This window comes from Barbus barbus (genome assembly GCF_936440315.1).
Source record: "Barbus barbus genome assembly, chromosome: 19".
In the NCBI taxonomy this organism is placed as follows: Eukaryota; Metazoa; Chordata; class Actinopteri; order Cypriniformes; family Cyprinidae; genus Barbus; species Barbus barbus.
The window spans coordinates 10648068-10666716 of NC_136747.1; the positions used below are offsets into that span (position 1 = coordinate 10648068).

An 18649-nucleotide genomic window follows, 5' to 3' on the forward strand; every position below is an offset into this window, starting at 1 on the left:
TCGTTTTTTTGTTTGTTTGTTTTTTTAAACTTTATTTATTTATTCATTCATTTATTTATTTATTTTTATTTTTATTTTTTATAACCTGTATGAAAAATAATGCCATTTTTCTTGTTAAAAAATATATCTGTCTTTGAGTAGTGGCGATTTATATTAATTTACTGACTTTCCGCTTCTTATACTATTGTTGTTATACTACTATCGTTAACCCAGTCAACTAAAATATGTTCTAAGAATGTTTTAAATACCCATTAAGTTATTTCTGAATGTTTTCTGAATGTTCAAAATGTCCAGTTTCTTTACGTTTTTAAAAAGAGAACCCTGCCAGAACGTTGTGAGAATGTTCCCTGTTAGCTGGGAAGTGATGTACGATGTTATTTTCATGCCACAATTCAGTCATTGAATCATTCAGTCAACCAATTAGTAAAAAACAACTTTTAGTTTGAGTCTTTTATTAAAAAAAAGACTCTCAAAAGACTCCCAAAGGAGCATTTATACATCCTGCAAATAACAACAAAGCAGATATACCATTTTTCTCTTTGATTCATTTTTTTCTAAAACAGTGATTCATTTACAGGCAAAACAACAACACCGTGTGTGACGTTACAGACATTAAAAACATCATACGTGATAGGTAATATTATGTAGATTTTCTCCTATTCAATTATCCAGATTTATGTAATGTAAACACATCATCAGGTTAGTCTAGCTTTATCCTGTGTACGTATGTGTGTTTGTGTCTGTAACTGATTGTATATGCGTTGAAAGATTCTTACAAAGAGTATGGAGAAGGCACTGGCAGCTAGAGACTGTTTGTATACAGTATAAAAAAGACAGAGATGGAGCGTGTGCTACATTTTTTTTTTTTTCTTCCAGATTAATCAGAGACCACAAGAGGTGAACCCTTTTCCACGTAAACACGGCATGGTGGTGTGACACGGCTCATTTGCAAAGAAAATGGTGTATTCAGAGCAATGTGATTGCGGCTTTCTGTTAAGCTCTCGCATATTTACAGACCCCAGCATTGCAGCAGCAGGATGGTGCCAGCCGCAAATAATGTTTACACTTAATCTTCCAACAGAATTAGTGCTCAGAGGGCTAAAATAGTAAATTACGGCCTGATTACAGAACAACTGAACATGTGGTAAAAAAAAATGCAAGCAGTCATTAGCTGGACGAATGAAGCGTTTAGCCTATGTTGGTACGCTGTTTGAAAAGGCATGATTTTCCAAACTTTAACATGTAAACACTTGTTGCTGAATGAGGAAAGCATCTGTCGGTATCTTCTGCTAGGTTTCTTTCACTAGAGATACATGTTCGGTTTGTCAGTGTGTCAAATAGATTAGCAATTTCCATGGAAGACATTGGAGTTCTGGTTTGAAACATTTAAACACAGTTTGTTTTTGTTAAATATTTATAAATAATAGTTGAACTAGAAATTTGTTCTAGGCTGAAGGATTTTCTGAGACTGCAAAGTGTTTCCCCATCGATTTACATGGTCCGCACAGTAAAAATGAAAAGATGCTTGAGGCAGCATTTGTGCTTCAGTAACCCCACCATAAAGGAAACATATGGTGCTTGAAATATTGTTTGTTTTTTTAATTTATCTAATAGATTTATTAATAGATTTTTAGTGAGCAAAGGATGGAAAATGATCAAAAGTGGCATTGAAGATGTTTATAATGTTAACAACATTATAAACATTTCTATTTCAGATAAATGCTGTTCTTTTGAACTTTATATTCATCAAAATGTATGACAGTTTCCAGAGTTTACTAAATATTATCCAACACAACTGTTTTCAAAATTGATATAAAAAGAAGAAATGTTTATTGAGCAAATGATTAGAATGATTTCTGAGGGATCATGTGAAACTGAAGTGTGGAAGCTCATTTTTGTCACGGAATAAAAAATAAAACGAGGTAATTGCGACTTTTTATCTCACAATTCTGACCTTTTTTCTTTGAATTTTGATATATAAACTCATAATTGCGAGTTATAAAGTCAGAATTGCAAGATATAAACTCAAAATTCTGACTTTTTTCTCACAATTGCGAGTTTAAATCTCACAATTCTGACTTTTCCCCTCGAAATTCTGACTTTATAACATGCAGTCTACTTTATTTCTCAGAATTGCAACTATATTTATTAAAATTACAAGTTAAAATCTCACAATTCAGAATATTTTCTCCCAACTGCAAGTTTATATCTCACAATTCTGAGGAAAAAAATTGCAATATGTAAACTCGCAGTTGCGAGAATGTCAGAATTGTGGGATAAAAAGTCGCAGTTACCTTGTTTAGTGTTTTATTCAGTGGCGGAAACCTTCCATACTGAAGACTGGAGTAATGATGCTGAAAATTCAGCTTTACAGTCACAGGAATAAAGTACATATTAAAATATATTCAAATAGAAAACAGTTGAATAGTAGTAATGGTAAGTAGTAAAAATAGAAATAATATTTTTTTGATTAAATAAATGCCTTGGTGAGCATAGAAGACCTAAAAAAAATACAAATAATTTTGCAGACTGCAAACTTTTGATTGGTAGTGTATATATTGATTTTTTTATTGTATTTGTGGCACATTTAAAGGCTGCCTAGAGATTCCCCAGGCTGGCTGAGGGACCTAAAAAGGTGCTTTTAATTTTTTTTTCTTTTTTTTTCAGTGAATGTCAAATTATAACAAAAATATTCATAACAGCCCCAGGCCTAATACTCAGCAGTGTGACAGTGATTGTCCTTCACAGTTAGCAGTATTTCTAAATCAGTAAATCTCTAAGGAAAACTCCCCATAGAAGAGCAGTGAGGTAATGTGTCCTTCATGGTTTGTTAAAGAGTCCTGGTGGCTGGATTTTAGTAATGAACAAGAATGATCAAGGCACATAACCTTGAATTGAGATTGATGTCATGGCAGCAGAATACCAGCAAGGAAAATTCTGAGATTGCGCCTGTTAAAGTCATATGTATGAAAATAGTCAGTCAGTCCTGTGACTAAAAAGTTTGGAGATGAAAAAGAAAAAAAAATGTTATAGTGATACAAAACCCATAGGCAAAGTAAAATCTAGTTTAGGATCTGGGCCATTGCATGAAGAATTTAATAGGAGAAGGGAAGCCATTAAATCATAAGAAGTCAACTTCACTTTTCAGAATTATTTCTAATATTAGTACAATGTGTCGCACTGGAGGTTCATTTTTTCATTTTCAGTTGCTAACATATGCCAGTATTCCTTCTCTGCGGCCACCAGAAACAAATTCAGTTTTAAAAGGCATTGCAGAAGTGTAGGCTCTGCATGGAATGCATTAGTCTCAGCTCGTGTCGTGAGCGCAGACCGATTGACTCTACAGGCTCAATCAGATAGTCTGGCTGAGGAAACGCATACCCTCACTTGTTATGAGTGTTTCAGGCTCTTCAAAACACAGGGAGTTTCAGATCAACTCTGATTGGATACTTTTTTCATTTAAGTTTTTTTTTTTTTTTTTTTCATGTTTAATTTTAATTTCAGATTGTAATTGTTGTAGCACAGTGGCCATTGCAAATGCATCAGTAACAGGTTCGGTAACTAAATGGTAAATCAAAACGTAATAAATGGGTTGGTGAAATTATTAGATGGTACACTGTAAAAAAAAAAAAAAAAAAATGATGTAATAAGTAATGGCAACGTTTTTTTTTTAAATTTCATTAAATTATCAAATTGGTTTAATTTCAACTTCATTTTTTTAAGTTATACCGGATTCAACTTTCAAAAAATTTAGTTTTCTGTCATGTAAATCCAGCTGCATTTATTTTTTTTATTTAAAGTATTCCATAACATTTTTTAATCATATCACGTTTTTATCATGTTTTGTGTTTTTATGTTAATTTAAATGAACATTTAAAAATCATTTTCAGTTGCATATGTATTTGATATCTGTGAATATTTCAAGATTTCTTTTTTCTTTTGCGAAACAACATTTGCAATTTGTTTGGTAATTTATCAATTTTGAGTTTATGCATGTAGGTTTTGAATAATCTTTTATCTGTAATAGTATTTATTTTTGACATAAAATTATTGTCATACACACAAACAAGCAAATGTTGAATAAGAAAGAATATCAAAGCGTTGAGGAATGGATTTTGTTGGATCAGATGACAGCATTTTTTATTTTTAATAGCAGTATAGTTCCTACGCAGTTTCTTATAAAGTGACTCAAGTGAAGCAGGGATTTCTGAACACTCGATATTTTCTCAGTCTTTGTGTGTTAATATGAAACGCATCACTTCCTCCTCCTTCAACTGCTTTCATCCTCTCATTACAAAGCAGCGCACATTACACATACACTAAAGCCGCTTAGAGTATGCTATTGGAAATGTCTGTCTGAGGTCTGGCATTAACAGATACCAGAGTTAGTAGTTTCGTCTCTGAGCTCCTTTTCCACTCATCTAATGAACATCACGGGGCCTTTTAAAAATAGAAAGTGTTTTAAAACGAACCGAACAGAGTGACACGAAAATTACAATGTATAGAATGACAAACTGATGCAATCTACAAATAACTTTATAAAATACATGACATTAAAACACTAGAAGTTTCCTATATTATCACTCAAACTCCCAATTAGCTTCCAAAACAACAAAAATAAAATCCCGGAAAGCATTGCCGCTCTATTTTAACAATCATCTGTCTGGGTTTCCTCTCGCACATGTCTGATTGACTCCGACAGGCTCTTCAAAATCCAACTAAATCTAATAAGCATTAGCCTGTCAGACAAGCTCTACCTTGTGTCTCACACACATTCGACAATTGGCCACCAGGTGAGAGGAGTCACCTGCAGAAAATCCCCTTTCCTCGGGGAACTGTCAAATTAGCAGTTAGCTATTATGGAGGCTTAAGGCCTTGGACCCGCAGAGAGGGAAAGAGCAAGGAACGAAAGACAGCAGACTCACATAACCGCTCAGAGGCCTGGGGGCAATGACATGGCGCAGAGTCTGAGGCAAAACCCAAACCATGTGAACATTAATACGCACCCAGGGGCCATTTTCGGAGATTACTTTACATAACGACTAATTGGCCTAATTTGTTAAATAAACACTATATTTTCTTTTGAAGCTTAATACAGGACCACTGGACATAGCAGTCACTCTGAGCCGAGCAGCAACACCCACATCGGATTATGGTGGTCTGCTAAAGTCATTTCTCCTCGAAATGAACCTAATTTCCTCTCTGGGTTCAGGATCATGTGCGTGTTCGGTTCGCCACAGTCATCTAAATGTAGATATAGCGCTAAATGTGAAAAAAACACGGGTGGAAAACGTAAGTTATTGAATCATGAAGTTGGGGTTGAAAACAGAACTGCTAATGTCTGTGTTGTTTAAAATACTGTTGCCTTTTCAAGTTAATACTGCTGGGTGGAAAGTCTACAACTACTTTTTATTTGATTTATTATTATTATTATTATATTTTTACACCAGCTGAGCTACACCGATCATAAAAGTGTTAAATTACCAGTCCAAGCGAGTTCTGGATTCAATAAAACTGGGATAAAAGAATTATTTTTATCCACCGAAAAATTCCAATGGCTTTTATTTTTAATTAAACGTACAGCTAAGTAATCATGGACACGAGTTGCAAAAAATTATTCTGAAATGATAAACAATGAACTTGCCACAAGATTGTATTTTAATAGTCTTATTAGACATTGAAAGGAGATTAAACATTTTTTTCCCGTTTTGCCAGCATTTTTGTAATTACAGTGCATTCACGAGCAACACTTTCTTCAGCAAGTTTCCACCACATAAAAAAATAAGATCCTTTATGATCTCTGCATTGCTGTGAGTTATTTCATTGTGGTTGAAATCTATAAAGTGAAATTAAACAGTGAAAAAAAAAAAAAGAACGGCTCCTCCAACCAATAACATTCATTTGATTGTTCTGATTTTTTGCAGTATGAAAACTGAATAAAGTCAATAAAATTGTTTTTGTTTTCAGTAACATGTTCATTAAAATGTACTTTTCCTGTACTGTCATCTTAGGTCATTAAATGAGTTTTCATGCCTCAAAACCAAACACATTTGTGACAGGCAAAAATGCTCTTATAAGTCTTCAGTTTCATGGAGCGTTCTGGGAGAGAATTATGGTTTTCCATCTGAGAAATACACATGAGAATGAACAGCATCTGTGTTCTCAAGGATATTTTTAATACGAGTGACCAGCAACACTCCAGCGTATCTATTGCTAGAGAGATTTATAGAAATCTGCTTCTCGTTTTGTGTCTGAAACAGCAAGTCCAGCTTGCCATTTGGATTGGTTATATACTTCTGAAATATTGCAGGGTAGACAGACTGTCAGTATCAAATTTGATTAGTCTTGTTAATGAATTTAATTCAAAATGTATATGACTGTCCTTTTAACAGATTTTATCCAAAGTATAAGCCATTTTTAGCAATGCAAACTTAATGTGTCTCATGCAGTTAAGCTGTTATATCAACTACTGTAATTTTTTGCAGTTATTATATTTGAAAATGATCCTATTCACAGTCTGAATGATGTTGGCAATATGGATAAACTTGCAGACAAACAGACACCAGATAGCACCCCATTCCCCATCCCACCCCTAAGACCCCCATAACCCCTTCAATCCATTCCATGCTCACTTTTTGGCTGCTTATGCAACTCATTTCTTAGAAAAAGATGGGATCGTGGGATCGGATAGCCTGGGTCCAAAATATCTTACCCCAGTTTTCACGAGCCCGGAACTAGTTGGCTGGCCTCAGATTTATTATACCTTGCCGTTCTGGAGGAAGATCGTATGCATGTGGTCAGTAGCGAGGAGCCTGCGACCCAACCTCCCTCTCATGTTACGCCCTATATATAACATCCATTCCTCCAGCACCTCCGTTCAACCCCCCCCTCCCTCGTTCCCTCGCTCCAACTCCACTTCTCCAGAAGTACTGTATCCAGTCGGGCCCAGACGGCTCAGTCTCCCTTGCTTTCTCTCTCTCTCTCTCTCTCCCGTCTGTCACCCGAGCTTCCTCTTGCAGGCTGTGTGTGTTTACCCTCGGCCTGGCAACGGGGCTGCATGCTCAGGATTACCGGAGGCCTTGCCTTTCATCGCCGCCTGCTCCCTCTTCCTTTCGCCTGGACTACGGTGGCCACGGGTGCGAGGCTGTGTGATTTCCTGCTCACGGAGTTAAGTGGATTTGTAGATACTAAAGAAACATGGATCACTCTCTGTTCGGATGCCTTCGGAGCCCGCATGCCCCGTCCCAAGCCCTGCACCCGGCATTCGCCCAGTCCTCCCTGGCCCTGCACGGCCGCTCCGACCACGTCTCCTACCCCGACCTCCCGGGACGCTCACCGCCCTGCAGCTACGTGGGGGAGGAGGGCGGCTTCGGAGGACCCCATCACAGAGTTCACCCTGCTCCGCAGCATCCACACCTCTCGCAGCATCAGCCCTCCTGGCATGTGCCGCAGATGCCCTCGATCGACGGGGAGCGCCACGGCCTCTGCCTGCCGCACCCTGACGCCGCGGCTCCAGAACTGTGCGGCACAGGAGGAGCGGGCTCACAGGGCCTGTGCGCGGGTAACCCCACACTCTCTGGAATTGACCCTTCTGGGGTGTCGTGTGTTTCTGGAGAATACGGGAGACAGACCATGTCACCTGTTGAGCCGGAGCGACGGAATAGCAAAGGGAAGAGTGACAGTTCAGGTACGCAGCTCAAAGCGTTTTATTCCATGTTCATATGAGTTCAGTAGAAAAGGCATTGTGAACTTGATTTGATTTTTTTAATCTTTATTTGTCTTCAGTTATTACAGCATAAATAATTAAAGTGTTTTCCGTGACTCGAGAACTGAATATTGTCTCTTTTATTACTCATCAGATTTATTCAGAATTGCACAAGTAAAATACTTACTTTATTGAGCAATACAACATTCGATTTATGTGTTATTTATCAGTGAAAAAATATATTGGTTTTAGTAATATTTGTTGTATTATTGTCTATTTTCTGTCATCTGGACTGGATTTTGAATTTAATTTTGATATGTTTTAAGAAATATTAAGATGAGTGTACCTTTATATTTTGACATAAATAAAATGATTTAAACTAAGAAAAGAATTATCAGAGAATTAAAGAACTTTATTTTAAAATGTAAATTTCAAATAGCATTTAAGATTTTTTATTTATTCAGTTTAGTCCATATAAAGACACTTTTAAACAAAAAACGTTCTTTATGTACAAAAATGGATTTTATTTGTACTGCACTGCAAAAAACTGATTTTCCAAGAAAAGACTATTTCTGTTTTTTTACTTCAAAGTTCCATGTTACTTGTCATTTCTTTGTAATTTGAAACAATTTCTACTCAGAAACTGCAAGTAAATTTACCAAAGTAAATCCTACACCATTGTTTTCAGTGTGTATTTAACTACATACTACTTAGAATAATTTAATACAACTATCGTCTATTAGAAAAGACATGAGCAGAAAAGTGACTGATTTTTACACATCTGACTTTGAGATCAGATCCACACACACACAAACTGCTCTAATTCGTCTATGAACCGTGAGCGTGCAAACTTAACAAATAAATCAAACTGAGCAGTTATTATGAATATGGTCAAAAGCAGCTTGACATTTCTTAGTTATAAGAGAGAATGCTTCCTGATATGAGAATAAATTAAAGGTTGACTGAACGAAAAACAGGACCAGAATCCCGACTTGGCTGGACACGGCACAGTAGTGTTTTAATGGCAGGGCCTGGTGCTGTGGGGCTGCCCTGTTTCTCTCTCTCATCAGTCTCAGAGGTGTAAGTCACTCTGGCATTTACCCTCAGGTCTTTAATAGACCACAGGTGAAAGCCGCCGTTAAATGCTCACACTGCCCGCAGCTGTGCGTTTGATACCCCAAACACATACGCACCATTTACGGCTGGGGAAAACAGTTAGAGCAGCATCTGGAGAATTTTTATATAAAACGTGACCCTTAAAATTCAATAACAATAGAAAATGTCACACCTGGTCATCTAAGTGGTTTGACATTGACATACAGTCTTTAAAACTGTGGTGCAGAAAAAGCAACTTAGTTTTTTTGCACGAACACAGATCTTGCCGTGTAAAGTGGAATTGCAAACAATGTCTGCAGGAAAAAAGTCACAGATTTGGTTCACTTTTTCCACTTTTTACAGTAGATGAACTGAATTACCCCAGCTTATACTGTACATCTAAGATTATTTTTCTGTCTGTTTAGTCATGCCACGAAGGGGGTCTAAATGCTGTAGCTTTTCATCCAGGTGCCTGTAATTTATGGCATACTGATGGATAGGCCCAATGGTGGCAGAAATTTCCAGAAGGCTCCTGTTGGCACTTGATGTGCCTTTATACCAAATCCAATTTCCTCCAGTCTGTTGGCAGTTATCAAAGCCAGTGTGGTTTTCATTTAGAGCCGTGTCACATATCGAGATGTTGCAGCAATAGGCTGAACAGATTATAGATTATTCCAAAAAGTGATGTTGGATATGAAATATGAGTTTCAAAGCTCATAATCTTGTGTTCTGTAAAAATTTCTAGAGCAGTTGTATTTTTATGCCAGTTTCAAAGGAGCCAAAAATTCGACATCTAAATCACACCCGTCCCCGAAAGGCAAGCCAAAAGATATTCATTGGAAACATATTTTCCTTTCAAGTTTTTTTGTAATGAGTTGTTTCTCTGTCTATTAACTGCATTTTAACTGATTGTTTTACATTACACTGTTCATTCTCAATATTTCACATGATAAAAATCAACATTTTGACATTGGAAAATTAGTAGGGTACCAAAGAAAATAAAATAAAAAGCTGTATGTGATATTCAAACCCACAGTAGTTTAGTTTATAAATATTAAAAGAAAATGTATATAAAATTATAAGCCATGCTGTAGTAATGAGAATGTTATTGGTTGCTATTCACATATGTATACACTGTGGTAACTTTATTACCTTTAAAAAAAAACAATTTCTAACTGATCAATCCCTTGAGTTGAGTTTTTTGTTGGAAAAAAACCTAATGCAAGCTTGATTTAGTGACATTAAATAATAATTATTAATTTAGATGATACCAAATAAAGTACTTTATAACAATTGCTTTATCCAATTGCAATATATATATATAAAATTCTTGATAAAATAGAAAACAAATTAATTATTTGCCCTGGAATTTACATCCTTTTCTTTAAAAGAAGCTCTTCAGGCAGCAAAAAATGTTTGTTTTTAAATTTAGTGTTTAATGAAATGAGGGAATCAAACTCTGATTTTATGCCCTATATATTCCTATTTTGGATAGGCAGATATATATATTTTTTCAGTAATATAGACACATAATCATAACATTATATCTTTTACTATAACTAAATATATATTGCATAACAAGCTTCAATCAATTCAATTTGATCATTTTTGGACCAATCAGAAATGTTCCCTAGGAAAGCTTCATGTATTCTGTTAAAAGAGATGTGTGGAAAATGAAGAGTAAATTGATCTGATTGTTGGAGAGTGTGAACGAAGCCCTGTTGATTCAGGCCAGATTTGAGAGCATGCGCTCCGTTCTTTGGCCCTTCTCCGCCTGCTAAAAACACCAGAGCCATATCGCCATAATAAAGGGTGATTGGCAGGCCAAATTGTTCCGCTTTCATTCTTAGTTTTGTTCGTTTATTTTATTTCAGAGCCCTGCAGTTTATCACACAATCTTATTTTTTCACCCTTTTGCGTTCCCTTAACGTTTTTTTTCTTTCTCTTTTTCTGTGCATTTACAGCGGCTGGAAAGTGATCTGTTTTTCATTTCAGATTCCCAGGATGGTAGCTATAAGTCAGACGTGAGCAGTAAACCTAGGAAGGAGCGCACAGCTTTCACCAAGGAACAGATTCGAGAACTGGAATCAGAATTCACACACCACAACTATCTGACACGGCTTAGACGTTACGAAATCGCTGTCAACCTTGACCTCACAGAGAGACAAGTACGTTCAATGCTGAGCCTGTTTTCACATGTTACTAACAGACACTAACACTGGCACTTGAAAAAATGTATTTGCTTGATGGGTAAAAAAAGCCTTTGCATAAAGGCTGACTTTACTTAAAGTGATAAACGCAATGCTTAATATTAGTTATTTTCAACAAATTAAATATGACCTCATTTACTGATATAAATCTCAAAATATTTCAATATGAGCTCTCTAGTAATATGTTTTATATTAGAAATGAGTGACGTTTTTACACAGACCTCTGTGTCGAGGAGTCAGTTTGTTTGATTGAGGGAGGGATTCTCTCTTTTTTTTTTTTGAATGACTTTTATTAGATAAGACAGAGGGAAAGTGACGGGGAGAGAGAGGGACAACAACTCCTACTCCGCTCCGGGACATGATCCAGGCTGGACTTGAACCAGAGTCCCCACGAGCACATTTTTATTGAATATTACATTAATTCAGAGGACTCCAATTTTCTTATCTGATAATTAACTGCAATGATATAAACCTTTCAAAATAGTGGCAATAAAATCATATGAAAGAGACAGGGGCTAGAAGTCACAAAGGTGTACAGTTTCTCAGTTACTATATCATTTAGAGTAAAAGTTTTTTAACCCATTTTGGTCACACTTTTTTAAAGGTCCTATTCTCACTATTAACTAACTATTAACTATGAATTTTGTGTCGATAAACTCCTAATTTGCTGTTTATTAATAGTTAGTTAGTAAATTTTAAGGATTAAGAGATCTAAAATATGATCATGCAGAAAAAGGCATTAATATGTGCTTTAAACAGCCAGTATGCTAGTAATTTGCATGCTAGTTAATGGGGAGAACTGGTCCTTAAAATAAAGTGTTATCCAAAATTTAAAGAATGTATTAATCTAAATCTAGTAATTACTTAATTTTTCTTTGTTGTGTATTTATATCAGAATTTGCCATTTTTCATTTTCACAGTTTCACTATTTATCCTTTACTGCAAAAAAAATAGTAGCTGTTTAATTGCAGGCCCCATTGTGACAACTTACTCCAATAGACTGTAAAACATGCCCTGTTATTGGAGAACATTGTCACAAAAGGGTTGAATAATTATGGAAGATTTTTTCTATTTTATATAGTCGTCTTCTATATAGCCTACCTTTTTAAGACCTTATAGCTTACATTTACTCAGAGTAAAAAACTAGCCCCCAGTCTTGCATATTACTCTTTAAATATATTTAAAATTAGACAATGGTTGAAGTTCACTGTTGATCTACGGTAGATACTGATTTTTGGTGCTTTCTTCAAAATGACGCGCACATCCCACACATTCATTCCAGAGTTTAGGATCATTCCAGATGAGTCTTGACCTAAAAAGAAGTTTTACTGCACAGTATATGCAACTCACTTAGGATTTACATTTTTGTTTTATTCCCCTTTCTCTTCCTACTCCTCCACACAATTGCTTCCTATCCAATGACTCTCAGCACAGATCCAATAAATCTGTGGACGTGGGTTGATCTCAAATCTTTCACAACAAAGTCTGAAAATCAACCCTTTCTGTGCACCTTCGCTGTATTTATATTTATTCCACATACACACATTTGAGTGCATATAAAACTGCATGTTGTTTTGAAATAATGTAATGTGAAATAGCACAGTTCCATAAATCCTGTAGATGTTAGTGTAAAGAGTTGCAAAATAGTTTCCACACTTCATCTAAATGTTTTTGTCATGTAAGGAAATCTGCCGACTCATTTAAGAGCTCACACTAAAATACCTGCTCTGCGCTTCCTAAAATAACCCCCTCAGCCTGAAATAGTCCCGCTGTCAAGCCAGAGGAGGGGGGTGAGGTGCCGCCACTCAGTCCAGGTCTGATCGACCCGTTTTAGGCAGCAGCTTGATCATCTCAGAGGAGACACAAATACAGAGCAAAGTGTCAAGGCAGGACCTAGAACGTGGGCCAATGGGCGACCAGGAGTTTTGCATCGGCACATAACTGACCAGGTGGAAATAGCCTAGAGAGCCAATGCCAATCATATCGCTGATCCACCAAACTTCCCAGAAATCTGCTCCAGAAGACAAACACAAGAGTCCACCAGATCCACAGTTCCTTTAACGATTAAAAGCAGATATGAAGGATCCATAAAGCTCATGAAATGAGGTGTTTTACTTGGTTTACGTATGTGGTCTATACGTGTGGGATCTGAGTGCTGTGTTGGCAGAAGTCGTTGGGAGAAAGCTTTAAATCTGTCGCTCATCCGATCTGATACACGCACGCAGTATGAAGGGGGTTCTGATACAGTGGGCGTGATGGTGGTTTTAGAGTGGGGGTCTGCGTGCCAAAACAACTCTTTCTGGAAAGTGCCATAACACACGCCCTAACACACGTTCCCACAAAGTGGCGTTGAGTTTCCCTGATGCAGATCTTGGACGCCTGTGTTGCTAAGAGACCAATAAAGTCCCATAAACATTGTATAATAGCTTGGCCAAAAATTAGTCTCCTAATGAGCAAACAACACTTATTTATTCATTTGTTTTTCTTGAATTATAGATGGTAATCAACATGTATTTGTTCATAATTATTCGTACAAGTGTACTTAATATAATACAGGGTTGGGAAGATTTTAGCAAAATATAAGAATTGACTCTTGAAGTTGCGGAAAACAAAATTACTCAATTCTTTACCTACTGTAAAATATGCAAAATATTTTTTTTACCTCAACTGATTAGATATTTTTCTGTAATTGTTCAAATCAGGAGATTTTAATTTTGCCATACAGAAGCAAAGATATGTCCATTAAACAGTTTTCAGATAATAAATTAAAATAAAGATGTTTAATAAATAAATGCAAATAAATATCTAAATATATAAAATTGTATTTAATATTATGATCATTTAGTTTAATTAAATACATTTCCCTTAAGTCAATGAAATGGTTAATTTATTTAGAACTGTATAAAAATCTCATTTCATTTTATATTCAAATTTCAAATCTAATATTTCTAGAAATACCTCATTTTGTGGGCGAGGTTGTTATCGAAAACTAAAACCCTTAAAATGTTGAATATTTGAAATAAAATAAAGATTAACAAAAAGAAATAATGTATAAAAATAAACGTATTTCTGCTAATTGCAGAGGCAACATTTCTGATTTTTTATTTAGTTTAAGTACTAAAATAATTAAAACTAAATAACCCCCCCCCCCCCCCCAAAAAAAAAAAAACACAACAAAATTGTTTTGAACTAAAAAAAAGTTAACTAAAATCTTTACATAAAATTAAAATCTAATTTAAAATATTAACAAAATCTACAATAATATATCAATGATACCATAACAACACTGTGTGTGATTAGCATTTTTGGGCAATTAATATTGAGAAATAAAATGTACTATTAAAAATGAGGCTAAGAACAATTGCATATTTTTTTTCATTCCATTTTGACTCTACCTACTTGAATTTAAATTTGAAATAAAAGGGTCCATCCTGTTTGCTTTATGACGACTTTAACAGTATTTCTCTTGCATGCAGGTAAAGGTGTGGTTCCAGAACAGACGGATGAAGTGGAAGCGAGTGAAGGGAGGGCAGCAGGGAGCCGCAGCGCGGGAGAAAGAACTGGTGAACGTAAAGAAAGGAACTCTCTTGCCTTCTGAGTTCTCCCCAATGGTCGGACTGCACCATCCCATGGGTTCGCCCAGCAATGAGGACGACAGTCACGACAGCGACCAGAGCTCTGAGCATGCACATTTATGATGCCTGCACTCCAGAACCTGCCAATTTCCTCAGGAATCAACTATGTTGGTACTCCGAAGGCTGTTAACAACTAGTACTGTGCCGTGTTGTGTTATTTCATTCTGAGTGGTTAGGGTTTGTTTTTGGTCTGTGAAACAGATGCTCACAGGGTTGCAAACCAGAGCTCAGCCCCCAGTGGCACCGAACTTTCAAGAGTAGTCTAAATAATAGTCAAAGGTGGCCACAGTTTTCAAGAGACTATGCATTTCATCTGATTTTGACATTGTAAATAAATGTAAGATTGAATGTTGTAAACATTCCACACGAGTGCCTTTGAGAGGATTTTTGCACTGTTTTAATTTTTGCCCTAACTGTTTGCTACTGTATTTACATACAGATTTTGATAAAAATACCTTTAATTAAAAACACATTGATGTAATCTGTGACAGCACAGAATAAGTATTATCTTAGTCTGTTTGTAAAGAAACAAAGGATGCCGTTAATTGCAGCTTATATTTTTGATTAAGTGAGGAATTATAATGAAACCGTTTTAGACTGACAAATTTTTTACAATATGGGTACTTTGGATTGAAACGGATTGAATATGACATTGCATACTGATAAACATTTAATTTCGAAGGATTATAGAATAAAAATCTAACTATTATAAGAATCCATTCACTTGCCTAAAGGCTTGTGTACTTCAGGACAGCAAATAATGTTCCATGATCACTGAAGGAGTCATTAAAAAAACATTACACTACACTTCAAAAAATTGGGTTTGGTAAGATTTTTGTTAATGTTTTAAGAGAAGTCTCTTATGCTCACCAAGGTTGCATTTATTTGATCAAAAATACAGTAAAGACAGTAATATTATGACATATTATTACAATTTAAAATACTGTTTTTTATTATATATACATTTTAAAATGTAATTTATTCCCGTGAGGACAAAGCTGCATTTTTAGTATCTCTTGTAACATTATAAAAGTCTTTACTCTCTTTTTTGTGATCAGTTTAATGAAACATTGAAAAAGAAAAAGTATGAATTTATTAAAAAAGAAAAATCTTACTGAGCTCAAACTTTTGTATGGTAGTGTTTATAATTTATAAGTGCAACATTACATATGCCGTATTTTACTTTCTTTTTTCCTGTTCAAGTTTACGATATAGTTTGTATCTTTTATTTACGTTGTAAATAAACAAATGTTAGGTATTTCAGTTTCAGCTTTTTTTTTCATAACATACCTGCTCAATCAATTTCACGAAAAAAGCAATTATTAAAAAAAAAAAGGGTTTTAATGGAAATCTTACCAAAGGTCGAAGTGGATTATGTGATGTAAATGTTATGGAAAGCCATGTTGAAGAGCTAATATTATGGTTTGGCTTTTCTGTGAAGACCACGTGAGTGAGCATTCTAATTTCTGGACTGCCACTTTATCGAGTCGGCCAACTTCTCGAACGTCTTTGCTCATATATGAGAGCAGCTGGTGATTCGATAGCTGCAGAAGTTTGGACTCTTTTGATTTGTGGCTTTGCCGTTCCCTCGACACATGGGCAAAACCCAGGCTAAGTGGATTTGTTTTCAGTTGTGGTCAAAGCCAGCCATGCATTTTCCCTCTGTGGAAGACGTTTTTGATTAGCTGTCCGATTTAAATGTTTGTGTATGATATACTGTGATCAAAGTGAGATGAAGATTGATCCCCTTGGGGAAACAATTCGTGGCTTTACGAAATGAATGGGAAATATATTTATGACCCCTCAAACCCTGCCAAGCACCCAGCTGCACTGATCACAGCCGTGTCTAAACAACGCATGATGAATATGGCCCGTCAGAAGCGGCCCCAAACAGACAAATCAATAAAAACATGAGCAAATAAACACAAATCAAGACAAACATGACTTAGGTATGAAAAATACACCACAGATCACAAACAAAGCTGAGCACAGACACACACGCAGGTAAACAAGCAAGGCTTTTTTATCTTTGTCTTTCCAAACAAATGCAACTTTTTGTACGAGTTTGTTGATTTGCTGTTGGAATGATGTTTCTTTCTCTCAACCGCTTTGAATACTGTGGAAAGAAGAAGGATCGTAAAATGGATGGTCCAACCAAAAATATTTACTCACCCTTATGTCACTCCAAATCTGTATGATTTCTTTCTTCTGTGGAGCAAAAAGATGTTGTTTTGTAGAATGTTGCCAAACAGTTGCAGCTCCCATTGTCTTCTGTTAGAAGAACAAAAAATATAATGGAAGTCACTGGGAACCAAAACTGTTTGGTTACCAACATTCTTCAAAATTTCTTCTTATGTTAGGTAAATGATAGAATTTAAATTTTTGGGTGAATTGTCCGTTACAGTTCGCCCAAAAATACTTGTTCATCCCCATGTCCTTCCAAAGCTGTAAGACTTTCTTCTGTGGAACATAAAAAAAAAAAAATCCTATTGACTTCCATTGAATGGTCAAAAAAGAAAGGGAAATGAATCTCTTTAGTTACCAACAATCTTCAGAATATCTTATTTTGTGTTCGGAACAACATGAGGGTGAATGAATAATGGCAGAATTTTCATCTTTGGATGAACTATGCTTTTATGTTTAAAAATATTTATTTTTCCTTGTTCCAAACCAGAATGTTTTTTCTTATGTGAAAAACACAAAAGTTGAACCTGGTCTCATAAAAATATGTACCTATGTGCACTTTCTGTGCGACACCCGTTTTACGTACCTTACTGCACGTTTTGCCGCAGTTTCAAAGAGAAATGTCCACTGAGTGGTGCTAAAACACAGGTTAAATACGTGAACCCTGGCATGTTTTTATTATGTTGATATAGGTACGTATTGCTGTGATTTTATTATGTTGCTACATGTACGTACTGCGGCAGTTCAGAATTCAAATATCCGGGGTCTGTCCCTAAATGTTAATGCTCTATCCTGTTGGAAATATGCCCTACACCAAACCCAACCCTAAACCTACCCGATAGTGTTAACAAATGCAAAACTGGTATAAAAACGTATTTGTTGATGCAACCATGCCATTTCAACTTCCTTTTATGCAGACTTGAACTGTTTTGTCGAACCATAGTTACATGTAGTTACGGCTCCGTACTCCGTGAAATACCGAACAAACTTTCCGTCTATGAAAACCCATAGATAGACCCATGCGATGCTAACATTCAAAAGCATCAGTTTTCAAATCTCCCAGCATATTAATATTGTTTTGAAGTCGTAACATGATATTCTTAAAGTACTTGTGCGAAAAATACGCTTTATTAATCAAAACTCTGTAAATTTGTGTGAAAAGGAGTAAAAGGTGTCGGAGTTTTACTGCCTCTAGTGTTTGTTTCTTTAGGAAACTGAAACTGCAGTAATATGTAGTTATTGGTATGTATTTCGTGTCTCGCTAAAAAGTGCACCCAGGTACGTAAATGCCATGAGAAAAAAAAATAAATTTTTTTTCAAAATATCTTGTGTTTTACAGAAGAAAGAAAAGAATACAATTTTGAAAATGCATGAGGGTGAGTAAATAATGACAGTTTTCAAAAAAAAAAAAGTATTTTCCCCTGTTGAACACAAAAGACATTTTGAAGAATGTTGGTAGCCAAATAGTTTCATTTCCCATTGACTTTCACGCCTCCAGCGTGACCGCGCTCTGACCAGAGTGTAATCTGTCCAATGTCTCGTTCCCTTCAGGGAACCAGGGTTACATACGTAACCCGAGACGTTCCCTTCCAGGAACTCGAGCTGTGTCGAAAGCGCTAGGGGAACGAGATGCCCACGCCACCAGACTTCCAAGTACCTGCCCTGTGTGTATCACTAGGAGCACAGTGAGGGCGAAAGAACAGAAGTGCCCGGAGTGGCCCTAAGATCAAGGTCATAGAACCGAACAAAGGTGAGGGGCGTGGACCAACCCGTAGCATTGCAGATATCCTGCATCGAAACCCCTGCCAGAAGGGCCTTGG

The 18649-nt window shown here is 36.0% G+C and overlaps 1 protein-coding gene across 1 annotated transcript; it reads left to right on the plus strand.

Annotated features, from left to right (window-relative positions):
- Positions 1 to 7197: 7197 nt before the first annotated feature.
- LOC306884997 (homeobox protein MOX-2-like) lies at positions 7198 to 15902 on the plus strand (the record flags this gene model as incomplete). Its single annotated transcript, XM_079441303.1, has 3 exons — positions 7198 to 7687; positions 10796 to 10968; positions 14487 to 15902. 3 exons carry the CDS (start codon positions 7198 to 7200, stop codon positions 14706 to 14708), a joined length of 885 nt encoding a protein of 294 aa, XP_079297429.1. The 3' UTR covers positions 14709 to 15902.
- Between the last annotated feature and the right edge of the window lie 2747 nt (positions 15903 to 18649).